Genomic DNA, 20,604 nt, shown 5'->3' with positions numbered 1-20,604 from the left:
TTCCTGGGAATGTCTTGCCCACTGCAGGCACCCAAGTGGATGAGGGGGTCCGCTCCGCCAGCAAGCGCATTGTGGCGCCCCCTGGAGGCCGTTCTAACATCACGTCCCTGAGTTAAGCGACCCCTCCCCACAGAGAGGGGCAGAAGCAAGAAGAGATTCTCTTGAAGCCAAAATGGTACACCGATATTTAAGAAGGAAAGCGAATCCAAACAGTTGTGATCTAAAGAATCAATAAGCCTCAAGCCTTATGTTTCTCCAATGCTACACTCGCTTGCCTAGCTTTACGAATATTGCTTTTGTTTTCTGTTTATGCATAGCCTTGATTTGTTGGACCCTGCCTCCCCCCATTTACATGCATGCAATCAGGCTACTAAGGTAAAAGAGTCTGCTATATAGTGTTGAGAGCGTGTGTAGTGCTGCATCTTATGACAAGGGGACAGACGAAGCTGGGATGCCAGGAAAATCAACAAAAGGGACGTGGTTATTTGGGGTGAGGGGGTGGGGGGAGGCCAGAGCGAGGCGGAAGGCTCAGAGGGCCTGGGGGAGGGTGTGTCCCGGGGAGGTGGGGGGGCGGGAGGGTGAGCATAAAGGGGCTTGTGTATTGTGTCGATGAAGCACGTTTATTTCCATAGAAGGTGGCCACCCTGGGGCAGCCGTTCCTTCATCACGGTCCCCAGGGTCTGCGGAGAAGGCAGGCAGGCAGGCAGTCTTCAGGTTCCAGCCTTTGTCACATCCCCTCCTAGATTTTATTCCTTTGAAACTTTTATTAAAAACACCAAAACCCAAGCATTACTTTCACCTGCTCGATCGTGCCAGTGTGCGGGGTGGGGGGAGCACTTTCCCAGCGTTGCTTTCCAATTCTCTTTGCCCGGCTGGGAAGGAAGAGAGGGGACAGGAGACCACCCTTCTCCTCCTCCGTCCTGCCGGCCTCTTTGGTGCTGTTAAAAGGCAACAGCTGGGAGCGCACATAGGCCCCGAGGCGGATGGGGGCAGCCAATCTCACGCACCTCCCTGTAAACCTGCTGGAGGTCGCCTCTCCCCTTGGCTGGCGAAACCCAGAAGAGCCACGTGTATCCGGCGTCCCAAGTTAGGACGAGCCGAGGTGGGGCCCGGGAAGGGCTACTTTTGCTGGCGGTGAGTGGCTGCTTCTTTCCGTCTGGGGATCCAGGCACATCTGTGATTGAATAGGATTGTTCATTTGCAAATATATGCACTTAGGTGTTCTCGAAGTTTTGCAACGAACAGGTGATCTCGCTTGAGATGGGAGCCACCGGAGCATTTGGGAAAGCGAGTCTCTTGAGCTGGGGGAGCATTTCCTGGGACTGTGGGTCTGCTTTTCAGGTCTGAACCACCTGTCTCCCCTTCCTTTAGCACATCCTCCGGGGGAGCTTTTTGTATCCGTCTAAAGTCTCCCAGGGTGAGTGGAAGTGACACGCAGTCTTGAGTGATGCGTGGAACCCCGTGTGCGTTTTTCCCCATCCTGCTGCTTCTGCAAATTCGATTTTGGAGCAAGTTCTGTGAGCCAGATGAGTAGCTGTGGAACCAAGAGGCCCGTAGGCAGAATAAGTATATTCACCCTGGGATCCGACTTCTGTGCTTGGGGGATTCAGCTCGTAGAACCCGTAACCCTGTGTACCGGGTGCTTTGAAGAAACAAGAGCAGGCCTCACACACCTGGCCGTGATGTCTGACGGCAGGTTTCAATAAGCTGAAGACCAGAGAAAAGGGGACGACATAGGACTAAATATATCCAAGGAAGAGGTTCCCCCCCTCAGCAAGCCAATTATTGTTCTAGTCATGAAAAGGATCATTTCTCCTCCTAACAAGGAATCTTGCTATTTTAAGGCTTTTTCATGGTGCCTTTATTTTAAAGGAAACTTAGGGGGAGCATGTACCCTTTCCTTTAGAACTCAAAGATTTAGGGGCCTTTCGCAGAACTCAGAATGATGGTTTTGCGGGCAGAGGGAGATGGTCAGATCTGAAGCACGTACACTATTATACCGCAGGGGTGGGCTGGGCGGTCTGAGGTGTTGCAGTACCAGCCACAACCACCAGATGGAGGAAAAGACAAACTAGTGGGCTCCTCTTGTGTACCATCTGATACTGTTAAGTTAGCAGTTACTGTTACTTAAGCTGTTCCGTTAGCTACTGTTAACTTAGAGTCCAGCCCCTCCCTCCTTGACCTCTCTATGCCATGAAAATAACTCTTGCATGGCCAAATGGGTCATCTGCCCTGGGACTGCTGAATGAAGCATTCAACCAGAACTTCACATTGTACACAAGCTTTCTATGCTGTGGAAACAACCACCTCTGATGCCTTCATGATGGGCAACATGATCTGGGGAAGCCTCTCTTTCTCCACTTACTATAAGTAACTTCCTAAGCACAGAGATTCCTAAGAACTTCAAGAAAACTCCCTTTATTTGCATCAGTTTGATTTCTTGAACCTTGTCACTTTAGTTAAAATTATGTTCACCTATGTCCTGTTCCATAAGACACATCAAAGAGCTCTCCGTATACAAAGGGTTTAGGAAGAGAACATGATGTGAGTTGCATCCCTCTCAGAGTTCACGCCATCTCATCCAAGAGTGGAGGCCATGCTGGACCTTCCTCTCCTACCCAAGCTTTCCTTTTTCCCTCTCTTCTCTTAGCCTGGCCCCTCTCTAAAGATGGCCTGCCTTCCCCCAACCTTCTCCCATTGTTCCTCAACCCAGGTGGCCATCATCTGAGTTCTGGGAGGGCCACCATCTTGGGTGGTTGAGAAGGTATTTGTGGAATCGTTAAATCAGCCAACCCGGCAGAAGTATTCTATTTCTATGTCTTCTAAAAATGGCAGTGTTGTTGTCATCACGAAAATGGGTTTTCTTCAAAGACCAGTCACCCTCTGGCCTTTTTCTTCATGCCTACACCCAGAGAGTCATGCTTTGCTGCAAAGGCCTTAATCCTAATCCTGGACTTCTGCTCACCCTGAGAAGCCCTTCCCAACTAGGGTGGATGAGCCCTGAGTTTGGTTCTTGCCACAAGCTTCCCAGGCCTTCTCTCCCCTAGAAAACTCCAGCTTGAGTCCCAGATATACCCATGGGCTGTCCTCGGCAGCCAGCATTCATTGTAAAAGTTCCCTCCTTGGAAAATGGTGTGTGGGTGTTCAGTTCTGTGTCTGGTGAAAATGAACAGACCGTAAATCTCCCCGTGATCTGTGGTAGCTGTGAGGCAGCTCTGGGACGTGAAGAGCTGTTTGGTTTGAACCGTGAAGAAAACTGTGTTTTGAGTTTAGCTGAGATTAAAGAAAAAGTTCATCAAGTGACTGTTAATGTACACCTGGTTATTAAAATAACTATGAAATTACAGATGTCGTCCAGTTTTCTTCTGTGTGCGACGGGCCATTTCACTTGCAGTATTAAAATTGCGCGGTAAATGGAAATGGTTAATGAGGCGGGCAGATCTGATGAAAACAAGAGGTTTCCTGAGAAAATGTGGGGGGTTTCTGTGTTTTCAGTTGCATTTGAGTTTTTGTTTTGGCTGCAGCGTTTGATGACCGTTATTGAAACTTAGGAGAGTAAAGTTTTGTCTGTGGATCATCAAAGTTGGCATTAATGTAAAAGGCATCGCCATCTGAGATAAAGTCTCGCTGAGTCCAGTACAGATCCTGAAGGGGTTTCTTTCATTTGTTTTTTGGTCACCCCCATAAAGAATTTCTGCTTCTCCCTAAAAGCCTAGACTTGGAGAAGATTCAAACCAAGCATTTCCCAAAGCATATTCTGTCCCATACTGATTCCAGGTTGTCTAAGGAGTGTTGGAAAGGATCATTTACTAAGTGTACTCCTCTGAGAGACTTAAGATCCTGTCATCAAATTCAAGGCTACGAGAAATCTTGTCAGTCTTTGAAAATTTGTCCAATTCAAGATTCTCAAACTTTATTTGACTGCTGAACCCTTCTATATCCTCTTCTAACATCCCAACCAACTTCTTATGCTAAACTCTCTTGGGGAAACACTCCTGTATCAAATTCCACATCGTATGGGATGCTTTTCATTGGAAATGGCAGACTATCGTGTACACAAATTTTTCTTGAAAAGGGTATTTTTTAGAGAGTCCTTTTTTTTAAGGTTTTATTTATTTTTGAGAGCGAGTGCACGAGCAGGGGAGGGGCAGAGAGAGAGGCAGAGACAGGATCTAAAGTGGGCTCTGCGCTTACAGCAATGAGCCTGGTGGGGGGCTGGAACTCACCGTGAGATATGACCTGAGCCAAAGTTGGACACTCAACTGACTGAGCCACCTTGGTGCCCCTTGAAAAGGGTGTTTTCAAGTCTGGTGTAATGAGAACTTAAGGGATAGACTTGGGTGGATCCAAGCATAGCTGGGTGTAGAACATGGTTTCTTTTCATCTCTTAGCCCAGCTTGCCTTTAGTCCTTCATAGGAAAGCTTCTGGTGTGGGAACAGAACTGGCCATCAGCACCCCCAGGTTTTCATTTTGCCTGCCTAGTGACTTCAGGAGAAGGAGAGAGCCTCCTTAACTAATCCCAGCCAAAGAGACTGATTATGGTTGGCCTGGCTCGGGACATGTGTTCCCCATGGGACTAGGCACTATGGCCAGGACACTGGGACTGATGGGTCCCACCTGGTCATGTGCCCCGCCCCAGAGCTACCTGAACTGTGTGAGCTCTGAATCACACACACGCACACAAAACAGTTTGTGATACTGGGAGGAGAAGGTTCGGATACCGGTTGGGCAAGAACAGCAGATGACCATGGTACGTTTCCCAAGCCCGCTGGGCCTACGTGATTTGCTCAGCTAGGTGCCTATGTGTGGGTGGGGCAGATGGAGGAGGGGTAAGAGAATGACAATTTCTTATTAATTGGTTCTATGTGTCTCGAACCCCTCTTGATTCGGTAGAACAATGCTGTCAGTATAGGAACATAGAGTGACGGTACCTTTTAACACCAAAGCTTAGAAAACATCAAACGCTACTCTCAGAACATGGTTGTTTCAGTTTGAGGTTCACGGTTTGACCCATAGTCAAAGTCTCAGTTTGAAGCTTACACTCAGGATTGATGAAATACCTCTCCCAGCCCATGACCAAGCAGCAGCTGAGCTCTGCTCAGGGTTAGAGTGGACTCATAGGGCATGGTCAATGCTTAATTGAAGTGAACTCAGGTTGCAGGGTTGGCAGTTTTTTTTGTTTGTTTGTTTTTTTAATGTTAGTGAAATAGACACCATGACTTTTGTACCTCCGTGGGCTAGAGCTGTTCGGGGCTGACCAGGTGCAGAATGAGAACACTGCACAGGAGGAAAAAGGTCCCTCTGGTTTCAAAGAACTCCCTGGAATCTGCTTTGCTACCATCAGACCATCACAAAAGGGACACCAACCAGGAGCAGGAAGTGGGGGACGGGAGGCCCAAAGCAGTCTACAGAAATGAAATCACATACTTATGGCTGGCACTCTTCAGGATCAAGAGTTCTAGATCTTGCCCTGTGCGTGGCTGCTGAGAACAAAACAGGACACTTGACATGGTTGGACCACAGGGCACTCAGCATGCAGGAGCTCAGAGCCCACTGACAAGAGCATGGGATTTGCTCAAGGAAAAGGACAAACCTGAGGAACTCGCTGGCCCGCTAGCTGTTAAGCTTCTGGGGGCCTAGGAGGAAGTAGCTTCCGGCCACAAGAATGCAAAGCTGTCTGTGACCCGCCCCCCGCCCTGTCCCAGGTGTAGAATATCCACCTGCTGTTTTGGTATGTGGAATGGGGCGATGCGAAGATGGAAAGAGTAGTAAGGCAGAGTGCTGACAGAAAAGGTCCTTGGGCGGTGGACAAGGTGAGAGAAAGGCAAAATCTGGAATTCTGGGCTGTGCTCCCTAAGGGGTGAATGCTAAGGGGGTCAGGGTTTTAGTTGTTATATATATGAATAAGTCACACTGTGCCGCATTCCACTGTTCTAGAACATCTCTAATACCAGCTCGTCCCTGGTAAAGGATGGTGGGAAACAGAAGTAAGAACAGGTGACTTTGGGTACCCACAACCCTACCTCTAGGAAAACCAATTACACACACAGCTGACAAAGAAGGATCCATGGCTCACTGTATACAGAAGACATTTTAATACACAGAGAGGCACATTCACATTATATATACACCACATTCAACAGAAGCAGGTGTTTCCCACCCAAGGGCTGCTTGTTTACAACAGCACAGGTAACTGGAGTTTGGATTTTGAACATCAATGTTTAACGTCAATCAGACACATGGAGCTCCTAAGAAACAGCTATCACAGGTGGACGGTGATGCTGTGTGGACAAAGCAGGCACAACGGGATACTGAAACAGACACTGTTTTGCATGCCTTTTCATTCACCTGTTGAATTAAAGCCTCAGCATTATGGCATCATCAAAAGCAGAAACACTGGTTCCTGCTACCTGTGCTAGCATTATTTGTCCATCCAATCTAGAAAAGCTATGATGATATAAAGCCTAGTCGTTCCTGGTTAGTACTTTCTTCCAATCGGAGGAAGCTTAACTACTAATTAATTAAATTGCTGTAATTAAGTTCGTAGTGCTTTGTACTCCATGACCTAGCAATGACCCCAGCCCAAACCAGTGCTGCCATTGACAGATGTTGGCCATTAGCAGAGCATTTAATTCCCATGGAGACAGGGTTGTGGGCCGGGCTCTCCTGCTGCAGTATGAGAGTGCTAGCTAGGAAGCTTCTGGTCTTCAATACCTGCTCAGACTGGAGCTCCACACAGGTCAGGGCGAAAGCAGTTAGGAGAAAAAGACTGGGAATACCAGTCAAGGGGATGTAAGACTCGGCTTGTTTTCCAAACTTCTAAGCCTTGGTTGTCACGACTCTGGACGAGACGTGGTCCACCTGGTTAGGACAGTCCCTTTTGGCCCAAGTTACGGGATCAAGCCAAAGAACCTGATACCAACAAGAAGCAATCACGGTTCAGATCTAGGCATCCTTTTGTTTGGGGGAAACTTTTTGTCTTCCTGATTAAAATGTGTGGTGGTGGGAGGTGCTTTTATCAGTGTATACAGAAGACATTTTAATGCCTTACAGATGCAATGCTTTTTCATTTCTAACTGGAAACACATTGAGGGTCTGTAACCCGATCGGGCCTGAAAACGCATCTTACTGCTCTGGGGCTGTGCTCTGTAGTTGAGGTGTCCACGGCTGCTGAATGCTCACAGAGGTGCTTTGGGCACGGCAGCAGCAAACCGGAAATAAAAACTAGGGGTTCCAAGTACAGAGAGGGCATTGGGCTCCTATCCGGTTATAACTGGTACAGATGTGAAGCGGCATAAATGGTTGGGTCCCTTCCCAGGGGAGAGCCTCCTGATCCCAGTGCCCTGTGGTGTCTCCCGCAACCTTTCCTCTGGGATGATACATGCACAGGCCCCAACAGGAGGACGAACCAGGTGACCGGAGAGGTACGTCCACAGCACATCAGGGCTTGGGTCAAAAGGCGTGAAAGACGGAAGCTGATAAACATGCAAGTGGCCCCTGATATTCCTGGAGTTGCCAGCCTGGAGCAGAACCTGGTCACCTAGTTGGTTTTTTTCATATAAAATTAGAAATGGAGTCAGGGCCAGTGCGTACTTCAGAGTGCTCGGAGAAAAAGCAAAACCGCGCAAATAATACGTGGGAAATGTAGGAAAAAAAGAAAAGAAACAGAACAAAAGAGCTGGTTTTAATTCCTAACACAAATATGGTTGCTCTTAAAGTCGAGAGGCTCTGCCAGAAATTCCGGGCGCATTAGCTCCGTGAGGAGAAAATCCTGAATGCCAAATGAGAATCCAGCACTGGCTTCCTACCCATGTTTAATTGCCCGAGTGCTGCTTCCCTCCTGGCTCTCTGCTGTGGCAGGTGCCAGATCTGTTACTTCTGCCTACTCTCTCTGTCTGGTCTTCCCTGTTGCCTCCTCCTGGCGTTTTGGTGAGGCCCTTACTCTCTCTAAGTAAGGACAAGGTCTAGATGATCTGAGTGGCCAAGGCGTCAAACAGCCCCCCACTAAGCCTGTTCACTTGTTGACTTTACCCAGTGGCATCTGTCAGGTGCCAGAACGAGGTCCTCTGCAGAGACCTTCTGTGTATCGAGAGAGAGCAGTTGGGTCCTATGCATATCTCACATAGGCGAATTAAACTCCGTGTTAGGCAAATAAATACATAAAGAAAAAGAGTGAGACACCGATAATTTTGTAAGCAGGCAGTTCCGCCTGCCGTTCTTGGAGTGGGCTGTGCTTCAGTCCGTTTCCGTGACGTTAGACCTCTCGGATGTGGGAGCATCCCGCAGTTCTATTATTCCGTCTATAAAGGCATATATGATTGGTTCAACATTTTGGTTCATCTGATATTATTAGCCAAAAATGAGACCAAAAATAAAAGACACAATCATAACAAACCCCAAGATGGCAATTTGTTTCATTGCTGGAGACTCCCTGCACTGGGCTCTGCTAAGAAAAGATACCTACCATGCTGTGGGTAATTTAAGGGATTTTTCAAGTGTAAATTTTACTGTCTTCCAAACTCACCTTCCATTCTAACTTAGACTATCAACCCTGTGTAAGGGACAGCTTCAATGTACCTCAGGGTGGACAGTGCTGTCAGCATGACAATATTATTTTCTGGTCCTCTCCAGACACAGGTCTCTGATAATCTTAAGAGGACAATTAGCTCCCAAGGAACCTACTAGAAGAAGGTGAGCAGTATGCTAATAACTACCTCACAACAGGCTTACCGGGAAGGGGGAAAAAGCCCTGATTTGAAGCATTTTCCCATTTCCATGATGTAAATAGTCTCAGTATTTACTAATCATCACCAATTTCAACTGCCCACCCTCAAATCACTGTACAGGGCAATGGGAAAGACACGCCCAGTAAGCTCTTGCTAGCTGATGTGAGCTGATAATGGTGTGTGGACTCCAGAGCACAACCAGAAACCCCTCATAAATCTGTTAGTTCTAATCAGTTCCCATCCATTTCTTCCCCATTGAATTCCTTATTCCTATTCAATCAGACGTGGGGATTCTGACCTGTTTATGAAATTGTCTAGCTCCGAAGAGCCTCGCTCACTCAGTCTCCCACCAATGTCTATCTGCCCATTTGTCACAGTGTAGTTAGAATGTGGAAAAATAAATCTACGTCCAAATATTCTTTTTAAGATAAAAATAAAGGCTGTGTAGAATAACAGAATGGTAGCAGTAAAAAGGCAGGACAGAGCTCATCTAGAAAAACCCTCTCATTGAGATGAATAAACCCAAGCTGCGGTTAAGTGACTTGCTCAATGCCACACGGTTGATTAGAGGTGAAACTAGATCCCAGGAGACCCAGGACTCCCTGTATCCTGTTGCCTCCTCCCCAAGGCATTCATTCACATTTTCTGAGGTGTGTGAGGTGTGGAGAGGTGAGAACTACTGTCAGCAATTCCTGGCGTGGGGATCAGAAGTTCCCGCCCGAGGTGGCAGGACACGTCCAGAGCAGAAGATGTTGAGGATTTCACACGCTGTCATTCTGGCCATTCTCTTCTTGTGGGTATTTGGTTTGTTCCAAGGTTAGATTAGCTGGCCTTTTGTTAAAGTCCCTTTTTACTCTTAAAAGAAAAAAGCAAACAGTGCTTACTGTTGAAATGAAAAAGAAAAGATGTAAGCTTTGAAATGATAGAATTAAGACCAACAAGTTAGAAAGAGGTGTGAACCAAGGACCTTCCCCTAAATGGAAACCTGATGCTAAGCTAAATTATGCATTGCAATTTTTTAAATCTTATACAGGGGGTAAAAAAGTGTCTGAAGTTTCCAAATTTTCTATTATGGATATGTGTATAATTAGAACAAATTAGAAACGTTAAAAAAATGTGTTAAGGCTTTGCAAGTAAAGTCTGGCTGAAACATGCCATCATTTGCTGGGCTGGTGTTTAACCAGGGTTACTTACTTTTCTCTGTTGAAAATTATGAACTCCTTCTGGACAGACTCAAGATGCTCTTGAAGAAGGCACATCTTCCAGGTGAACAGATGGGGGTGTGGTAGGGGAAGAGAGATGCAGTTAGCAGACCAACGAGGACCCTCAAACAACCAATAACCTACTGTCTCTTCACCGATTGACTCAAATCTAAGATGCACCAGTGTATCTTCAAAATGAACGCGATCTGAAAGTGTGTGGCAGGAGTGAGACCCGAACCAGAGTAATAGGGGAGCAAATAAGGAAGAAACAGCAAAAGGATAAAACATGTCAACTCCATCCCCCACAATGAGCCAGCAAGGAAGCCATGGGTTATGGTTCATGAGCTTGATGTCTTTCAGCCACTTAGCCCATGAAGAAATCATGGCTTCGAAGTGGGTGGGGAAAAGGGTTTACTGAGCTGGTTGCCTAGTCGCCAGTCATCTCCTAGCTCTCTTATGAAAGGTCTGGAGGTTCTACTTGGATTTAATGAATAGCCTGGAAACATCTCTCCACACTGAGTTCTGGTGGAACCATTCCCTCAACAACTGTACTAGAGTTGATTATATCTCAGGTGCAGTGAGCAGAATCTTCTTTGTGAGTCCCAGACAAGCAAAACATTTGCTTTGACTCAGTACTGTCCAGCTTTCAACATCTCTTGATGAGTCTTCCGTCATAATGAGAAAATTTAACCTCAAAACAGTGATAATCGTCAGATCCAGGGCACTGTCAGACCCAGATCAAATGTTTCAAAAGTCTGCAGTGAAATACTTCCAAATTACTTCTGATGGAAAAATATTCCCTGAGGGAAAATACTTATTTATTCATTCATTTTTTTAAATCTAGGAATTAGGAAATTCAAGTCTTCATGTACTGGAGAATTTTGTTTCCTGAGTGAATGTTTAGGTGATAGAAGAGGAAAACAAAAAGGAGGAAATTTTGGAGAAGTGGGGAGGGGAGGAAGACAAAGGGAAAGAAGATTCTGCTAAACTTACTCTTGTTCTCAAAATGGGGGATTTGTAACCCTGAGGGTTTCTACTGTCAGTCATGGGGGAAATGAAACTGTGGGACAAACATAATCTGATACAGCTTCTTGGAGGCAGCTTTACCCCAAGATTTTTATTTAAAAATTTGTATATGTTTATATAAACACATATCTATTATACAGCTTATTCATAGTATTCTTAGAAGCATCTTTATTACAGTTGTTCGCTTTTCCCTAGTTTTATTGAGATATAATTGGTATATAGCCCTGTATCATTTTAAGGTGGACAGCATAATGTCTTGATTTTCATATATTGTGAAATGATTACCACAATAAGTTCAGAAAAATCTATCATCACATAGATTAAAAAAAGAAAAAAGAAGAAAATGGTTTTTCCTTGTGATAAGAACTCTTAGGATTTACTGTCTTAACATTTTTCTATAGATCATACAGCAACTTTAGCTACAGTCATCATGTTGTATATCACAACCCTGGTGCTTATTTTTCTTATAACTGTAAGTTTACACCTTTTGACCCCCTTCATCCAATCACCCAGACCCCAGCCCCTGCTTCTGATCACTCCAAAGGTGTGTTTTCTATGAGGTTGTTGGTTGGATTGATTCCACATACAATCATAGTATTTGTCATTCTGTTTGACTTATTTCACTTAGCATAACACCCTCAAGGTCCATCCATGTTGTTGCAAATGGCAAGATTTCCTTCTTCTTAAAGGCTGAATAATATTCTGGTATGTGTGCGTGTGTGTGTGTGTGTGTGTGTGTGTGTGTGTGTGTGTGTGTATGCATACTACAACATCATCCATTGCTGTTTCTTTATCTTTGCTATTGTAAACAATGCTGCAGTGAACACAGGGGTGTAGATGTCTCTTCAACACAGTATTTTTGTTTCCTTTCAATGTATCTCAGAAGTGGAATTGCTGGATCATATGGTAGTTCTATTTTTAATTTTTTGAGGAAACTTCATACTGTTTTCCATAGTGGCTGCAACAATTTACATACCCACTAACAATGTATAAGAGTTCCTTTTTCTCCATATCCTTGCCACAACTTGGTATTTCTTGTCTTTTTGGTGTGTGTGGTGACAATTTTTTGTGGTTTTGATTTGCATTTCACTGATTTATTTGTAATGTCAAGCACCCTTTTTTGTGTACGTCTTGGTCTTCATATATCTCCTTTGGAAAAATGTGTAGTTAGGTCCTTTGCCCATTTTTGAATTGGATTATTTGGGGGGTTTATTGCTGTTTTTGCTTTTGAGTTGTAGGAATTTTACATATTTTGGATATTAACACCTTATCAGATAAATGATTTGCAGATATTTTTTCCCATTTCATAACTTGTCTTTTTATTTTACTGGTAGTACTTCTTTTGTTGTGCAGAGGCTTTTTAGTCTGATGCAATCCTACTTGTTGATTTTCTATTTTGTTGTGAGTGCTTAAGGTGTTATATCCAAGAACTCATTGTCAAGGCCCATGTCAAGCAGCTTTCGTCCTACTTTTTCTTCCAGGAGTTTTATAGTTTTTGGTCTTAAAGTCTTTAATCCATTTTGAGTTAATCTCAGGGAGTTAATTTTTATAAGATCTAGGGGTCTAGTTTCATATTTTTTACATGTGTATGTCAAGTTTTCCCAGCACCATTTATTGAAGAGACTGTCTTTTGTCCACTGAATATTTTTGGCTCCCTTGTCAAGCATTAGTTGTATGTATTTGTATGGGTATATTTCTGGGCCCTTGATTCTATTCCATTGGTCTATGTGTATGTACCATACTGTTTTGATTACTACAGCTTTGTAGTATAGCTTGAAACAAGGAAATATGATGCTTCCTGCTTTGTTCTTCTTTCTCAAGATTGCTTTGCCTATTTGGGATCTTTGGTGGTGCCATATAGATAGGATTTTTTTTTTTCTACTTCTGTACAAATCCCATTGGAATTTTGATAGCAATTGCATTGAATCTTTAGATGGCTTTGGGTAGTATGGACATTTAATAATGCTAATTCTTCCATTCCATGAACACAGGATTCCTTTCCATTTATTTGTGTTGTCTTTAATTTCTTTCATCAGTGTCTTATGGTTTTCAGTGTAAACATCTTTCACCTCCTTGGTTAAATTCATTCTTAAGTATTTTATTGCTTGTTGATGCTGAAGTAAATGGGATTGATTTTTTTTCAGATAATTCACCATTAGGGTATAGAAATGCTACTGTATGTTAATTTTGTATCCTGCGATTTTACTGAATTTATTGATTAGATCTAACAGTTTCTTGGTGAAGTCTTTACAATTTTCTGTATATAAAATCACGTCATCTGCAAATAGGCAATTTTACTTCTTCCTTTCCAATTTTGATGGCTTTTACACCTTTTTGTTGCTTGATTGCTCTGGCTAGCACTTCTGTGCTATGTTGAATAGGAGTGATGAGAGTGGGCACCCATGACTTGTTCCTGATCTTAGAAGAAAAGCTTTCAATATCTCACCACTGAGTCTGATGTTAGCTGTGGCCTAGTCATTTATGGCTGTATTAAGTTGAGATATGTTCCCTTGATACCTAATTTGCTATGAGTTTTTACCACGAACAGATGTAGAATTTTGTCAAATCCTTTTTCTGTGTCTCTTGAGATGATGTGATTTTTCCTCTTTCAATTTAGTGTGATATCTCACATTTATTGATTTGCATATGTTGAACCACCTATGCGTCCTAAGGATATATTCCACTTGACCATGGTGAATGATCCATTTAATGTACTTCTGAATTTAGTTTGCTTGTATTTTATTGAGGAATTTTGTGTTTGTATTCATCAGGGATATTGTCCTGGAGTTTCCTTTTCTTTTAGTGTCTTTTTCTGGCTTTGGTATCAGGGTAATGCTAGTGTTATAAAATTGGATTAGGGGTGTCCCCTCCTCTTTGGTTTTTTGGAAGAATTTGAGAAGAATTGGTGTTTATTCTTCTTTAAATGTTTAGTAAAATTAACACCTGAAAGTATCTGTCCTGGGCTTTTCTTTGGTGGAAGAGCTTTGATTACTGATTCATTTTCCTTACCAATAATTGGTCTGTTCAGATCTTTAATTTCTTTCTGATTCAGAATTTTCAGGTTGTATGTTACTAAGAGTTTTCCTTAGTAAAAAAAAAAAACAAAACAAACATTTCTTTAGGTTGTCCAGTTTGTTTGTGTATAGTTGTTCATAGTGGCTTTCTATTCTCCTTAGCATTTCTGTGCTATCAGTTGTAATGTCTCCTCTTTCATTTATATTTGATTGATTTGGGTCCTTTCTCTTTTTTCCTTGGCTAGTTTAGCTTGTTTTTTTTAGGTTGGATTTTTTTTTCTTTGAGTATAGTTGACCAAATTTTTTTTTTAGTATCAAAGTATTACATAAAATATAAATACATAGGCATACATAAATTATTATATAATATTTATACATATATATCATATATGTATAAAACATATACAATATTTTATATGTTTATATATGCATATATTATATATTAACAAAATATTTATATAAACATGCATAAAATATAAAATATATGTAAATATTATGTAATATGTTTCTCTCTATATATTTCTATATAATATATAAACACATATATAAAGATATATGCATATATGAACATATAAAATGATACAAAAATATAACATTAAAAAACTTTGAAATATTAACATTTAAAAATATTTTAATATTAAAAATCAAGACTGTAATCAACTAAAATGCAGAAATGCATGTGAATTTTTTTTCTCTATCTCATAAGTCTATTTAACTTAAAGATATAATAAGACAGATACTCAGAGGGGAGTTTGTGATACGGCAGTGCAGACCCCAACAGTCCCACCCCTGGCCCTTGAAGGGTTCGTTCTCTTTCCTCTGCTTTAGGTGAAAAAGTTTAAGATGTGCAGTGACATGGACAATTCAACAACAGTAGCCAAAAGGGGAAAATGAGGGGAAGGAGCGGGAGGTGAACAGACTGGGGGGATGAATGTTTGTCTTAAGTGGCTGAGAAGGAAAGGTTGGTTAAAGCTCTTAGAACTTACTTCTCAGGGATGAGCAGAACAAACTGAGAGCAGACCAGGATGTAAGGAGGGGGCACCAAAAAAAATCTGAGGGGTTTGGAGCACGTGGAAATCAGATGGTAAAAGAGGACTTAAGTCATTTGCCTCAATAGCAGACCACCTACACAGTATGTCTACCTTTTTGGTTCTATACTTTATAGAACTACTATACTTTAAAGCTGTTGATGAGCAGAGAGGGATAAAATAGGGAACATTCTGGAAGCAAAGAAGCAGAGGCATCTTACATGAAGAAGAGTATGAACGTGGGAAAGAAAGAAGTTAGGAGTCAGGACGTAGAATGGAAAAGTAAAACATAATAACAAATCATTACATGCACTAATTGACTCAGAAGAAGTCTATGAAATGGGTGTAACAACATCAACTCCATTTTATAAATGAGAAAACAGGAGGAAAGGGAAAAATTTAATGCTTTTACTTTATTTAATCATATCCTGGATTCTATACCAGTGGATCTCAACCTTAGAACTTTTTAACTCAACCTGAAGAACTTCTTAAAATACTGATGCCCAAGCCACACTCCCAGATTCAAATGTAACCGATCTTGGGTGGGATCCAGACACCAGTATCCTAAAAGAAGTTTTCCCAAATGGGTTATATGTGATGCTAAGGTTGAGAAACACTGATATAGTGGGGGCCTAGAAGTCCAAGGGGTCATATGGTAAGCTTTTGGCATTATTAAATCTACAACTTAACCCAGTTAGTGGGTACTATGCCTTACTAACATTATCTTACTTCCTTCTCAGATCAATTACAAGGTGTCCTGTTACTATTCCTATTTTTTATCCATATAATAAAGGCATCAATGCTTACAAAGATTACACAAGTTAATGTTAAATCATTACTCCAAAAAAACCACATAGCTGTTTACTCAGTAACCACTTCAGCCACTGCCTCATCTGGACATGACAGGAGGTATTCACAAAAGATGACAGCTCTCACTGAAAGAAGGGATGTGTACCCTCTAACAGATTTCAAACACTCTATTGAAGATCAACAATACCCCTGCCCCTCTGCTAGTTGTATTAGCATTGAGTATTCAACATGTTGAAACCATCATTACAGATAGTTACACATTCCATCTTTTAACAAGATAACTCTACCCCTTTATTATCCTCATTACAAGTTTAGAACATTTCAAGGCTGCTGCTTTTCTGCTCAGTACTAAGACAATTCTACTTCTTAGTCTAGAAACACAAAGACCCTCCCAGCAGTCCGTGAAAGAAGTCTACAAAAGAAGAAAATGTTCCCTCTTCCTTAGAGCCACAGATAAGAGGTCTTCATCATTAAGGCAAAACAAAAACAAACAAAAACAACACACAAAACATATTCTAGCAGACATTTCTAAAAAAGTCTCTTGTAAGATTTTTGGACATAAGAGGTTGGTAGTAAGCCCTGTGAAAATAAATCCTACCCTCTAGCATGTCTCGATGCTGAGTGGATCTCTTACTGAATAAGACGTTGGCCTGGTGATAGTATTTACATTTATATCACTTTCCCCTAAGACATAAATATCTGCATAGATTACCTTTACAAGTTCAGAAGGCATCTGAGGCACGACTCCCTTCACCTATTTTCCCACATGAAAAAGTTAAAAAACAAAAGCAAAACAACTCTACTAGAGTTATACCTATTTTTGTGGGTATATACATAAATATATATTTATATTTATACAGTTATTCATTTAGATATGTGTATTTATATATCAAGTATTATATATTATTGTATAAATATAAAATATATATAAAATCAAATATATTAAAAAAATTACAATGTTTTATTTTCCTATACACAAAATATGCAATGTAGGGCTCTTCCCCTTAATAAAGGTTTTTAGGATATATATATATCCAGAGGATATATATATAATAAAAATTATCTCTCTCTCTTTCCCTAGCATCTCTTAAAATAATTTAACCAAAACAAACAGACCAGATAAAACAACAGGTTAACAGGTTTGCAGGATATTTAAAGTACATCTTTAAATGGAAATGATGGCTCCATTAATAAAATTAGTTGGGCTTAAAATTATGTTAAAGATTTCCATTTTGATGAAATGCAAATAAGAAAATGGATGGAATGAGGAGAAGATAAGCTGATGGTTTTGTCGTGAACCTTTTTTCCCCAACTGGGAAGCAGGATTTAAAGACTGAGTGAGTAGTAGGAGACCATGAATTATTACTAAAAAGATCACAGCTGAATTCCTGACCTCTTTTCCAGGCTTGTGGCTTGAGTAGGGTTTTCTTGTCAATACACCTGAGTCTTTTCTAATATGGTGCCTAAGCAGTGATGAATCAGCTCCTAGAGCAATACAGTGAGTTTGAGCTACACTGGGACAGAAATGGAGACTGGGGGGGATACAGGTAAGCATTGATGTTGCTGTGGTAGGCATTCTTGTGAGATTTGGTTGGAGGAATACGATGCCTTGGGATATGTCTCTGGATGAGATTGAAGGGGCAGAGGGTGAGCAAACAGCACAGGCCTCTTGAACACAGCATGGGTATTTCCTACCAATGGCAACCATCTGTCATTTCATTTCCTTTAAAATAATGAAGGCATATCTATACTCTCAGGATATACCAGTTCTGAAATGCCCTTATCCTTTGTTTTCTGCTTGGCTACCCCTATTCAACCTAGAGGAACCAGATCAAATGCTTCCTCTTCTGGAAAGCCTTTCCTGGACCCTCATTTAGGATCCCTAAATAATTCCAGAGCACTTCGTACATCTAAGGGTAGCAATGACTAGCAAGACAGAGACATTTCCTGACATAGGAGGCACTTTATAATCATGTATTGAATGAATGAATGAATGAATGAATGAATGAATGAAGGAATGAAGGAATGAAGGAATGAATAAAGGAACATGGTAATACTGTAATGAGTGGCTAAGATTGATCCTCACATTTTTAAAAACTTGATGTCAAAGAGTAGAGATAGAGTACTCTTTTGAAATTCACGATCCTTCTGATTCTTCTTTGGGAGAATACTAACCTTTATTTTGAAGCAAAATAATTTTTATTTTTAAACATAGGGTACAAGATTAGGAGGAACTAAAACAAAAAATTAGAGTAGGCAGTGCCAAGCTCCCATCAACAGAAACATAAAAAACAAGCAGAAACTGTCAGAGCTAACTTTGTCAGAATTTTGGAATGCAATCAAAGGTTTTTTAACCAAGGAAACACTAAATCAAGAAAAAACGCAACTTAAAAAATGCTCCTGGTGTTCAAGGGAATCTCTGTCAAAATATTAGCTAAACACAAGCTAACATAACAGGAACTGCAGGGATGACACATGACAAGGAATACAGTGTTTGCAAAAGTAGTTTGTAAAAGTTACTTAAAAAGGGACAAGTATAGCCTTCAACAATCGTAAAACAGCAAGCCCTATGGAAGGAGAGAATACTGCCTTACGATATTCAAATGTCAAGTGTTTGACAATGAAACCACAAGGCATGCAAAGAAACAGGAAAGTAGGGTCAATTCAGAAGAACACAATCAATTGACGGAAATCATCCCTGAGGAAGCCCAAACAGTGGATATACTAGACAGAGACTTTAAAACAACTATCTTTCTTTTTTTTAACTTTGTTTATATATTTTGAGAGAGAGAGAGACAGCAAGTGAGCACAGGGGAGGGGCAGAGAGAATGGGAGAGAGAATCTCAAGCAGGCTCCATGCTGTCAGTGCAGAGCCCAAGGTGGGGCTCCATCCCATGATCCTGGGGTCATTACCTGAGCTGAAATCAAGAGTCAGATGCTCAATTGGCTGAGCCACCCAGGCACCCTGAAAACAACTGTCTTAAATATGCTCAAAGAGTTAAAAGAAATCATGGGAGGAAACCGTATGTTAGGCCACAAAACATTCTCAATACATTTTAAAAGATTAAAATCTTACAAGTTATCTTCTCTGACTACAACAAAATGAAGGTAGAAATCAACAACAGAAGTAAAACTGGAAAATTCACAAATATGTGGAAATTAAATACCACATTCTTAAACAACAATTGTGTCAAAAACGATCACAAGAAGTAGAAAATACTCCAAGATAAATAAATAAAAACAAACAAACAAACCCAAGATATTAGAACTTAGGGAATGCATTGAAGATAATGCTCAGAGGGTGTTTTATAGATGTAAATGTCTACATTAGAGAAGAAGAAATATCCCACATCAGTAACCTAACTTCATACTCTTATGAATTAGAAAAAGAAAAGCAAAATAAACCCAAATCTGGCAGAATGAAATAATAAAGATGAGAGCAAAGACAAATGAAATAGAGAATAAACATAATGGCATCAAAAGTCATTTCTTTGCAAAGATTAACAAGATTGGCAAATGTTTAGCCATACATAAAAAAGATGCAAATAACTGAGCTCTAGAAGAACACAAATTACCTACCTTGACTTCAGAAAAAATAAAATATCTCACAGACCTGTAACAAGTAAATGGTAACCTACAAGTAAGAATCTGAAATGCAAACTTTCTAACAAACAAAAGCCCAGAATCTGATGTCTTCAGCAGTAAATTCTACTGAATGTTAAAGAAGAAATAACACCAATCTTTCTCAAACTCTTCTGAAAAGACAGAAGAGGGAACACTAACTCATTCTATGAGCCCAGCTTTACCCCAATAGCAAAACAGCTAAAGACATCAAAAGTAAATTATAGGACAATTTTCATTATGAATATAGATGCAAGAAACTTCAACAATATACTAGCAATTGGAATCCAACAGCATATTGATAGATTATACACGATGAGCAAGTGGGATTTATCCCAGGAGTGTGAGAATGGTTCACCATAAGACAACCAGCCAACATAACACATCACATTAATAGAACTAGGAAAAGACAAATGCACAACATTATCTCATTTGACCCAAAAGAGGCATTTGACAAAATCCGAAGCCCTTCAAGAGAAAAACATTAAAAAACTAGGAGTTGAAGTATACTTCTTCAACAAGCTAAACGACATTTACAAAAAACTCACAGCTAACACAATTCTCAATGGTAAAAGATGAAAGTATTTCCCACTAAGATCAGAAAAAAGACAAAGATGCCTGCTCTTACCATTGCTATTCAATAATGTCCTAGAATTTCTAGCCAGAGCAGTTAGGAAAGAAAAGGAAAGAAGGCATCCAAACTGCAAAGGCAGGAGTAAAGCTATCCTTATTTGCAGATGACATGGTCTTAGAGGGAGGAAGTCCCATAGAACCCACAAGGAAGCTGTAAAGCTGATAAATGAATTCAGTAAAATCGCAGTAAACAAATCAACACAGAATAATTGGTTGTGTTCCTATACACCGGTAATTAACAATCCCAAAAGGAAGTTAATAATTCAATTTCCATAGTGTTCAAAAGAATAAAATACTTAGGAATAAGTATAACCAAGGTGAAAACTTTGTACTCTCAAAAGTACAAAACATTGCTGAAAGAAATTAAAGAAAAAACAAATGGGGTTTAGGTAACAAAAACTTAGGGAAATAAATAGTGGTGGTGGCTGTACAACATCACGGATGTACTTAATGCCACTGAATTGTACACTTAAAAATGGTTAAAGTGGGAAATTTGATGTTATACATATTTTACCCCAATAAAAATTTAAAAACAAAAGAAAA

General features: G+C 40.9%; 2 protein-coding genes across 5 annotated transcripts in view; one reads left to right on the top strand and one right to left on the bottom strand.

The window, feature by feature from the left end:
- Positions 1-3,346, top strand: part of DPYSL3 (dihydropyrimidinase like 3) — a 122,922-nt gene extending 119,576 nt beyond the window's left edge. For all 3 annotated transcript variants that reach the window (XM_045060656.1, XM_023256432.2, XM_023256443.2), the window contains exon 14: positions 28-3,346. In XM_045060656.1, coding sequence (XP_044916591.1) covers positions 28-116 — 89 coding nt within the window. In that variant the 3' untranslated portion in view covers positions 117-3,346. The remainder of the gene's footprint in view (positions 1-27) is intronic.
- A 2,727-nt stretch (positions 3,347-6,073) lies between these two features.
- The window catches only part of STK32A (serine/threonine kinase 32A), a 133,952-nt gene continuing 119,421 nt past the window's right edge, over positions 6,074-20,604 (bottom strand). The window contains exons 12-13 of one of the 2 annotated variants that reach the window (XM_045060660.1): positions 9,922-9,986; positions 6,074-8,301 (exon numbers count right to left, since the gene is read on the bottom strand). In XM_045060660.1, coding sequence (XP_044916595.1) covers positions 8,256-8,301; positions 9,922-9,986 — 111 coding nt within the window. In that variant the 3' untranslated portion in view covers positions 6,074-8,255. Of the gene's footprint in view, positions 9,583-9,921; positions 9,987-20,604 lie in introns of both variants that reach the window. The other variant, XM_006927743.5, reaches the window with a different exon arrangement.

This window comes from Felis catus, chromosome A1, assembly GCF_018350175.1.
Source record: "Felis catus isolate Fca126 chromosome A1, F.catus_Fca126_mat1.0, whole genome shotgun sequence".
Classification (NCBI taxonomy): domain Eukaryota; kingdom Metazoa; phylum Chordata; class Mammalia; order Carnivora; family Felidae; genus Felis; species Felis catus.
This window is presented reverse-complemented; position numbering and strand designations above follow the sequence as displayed.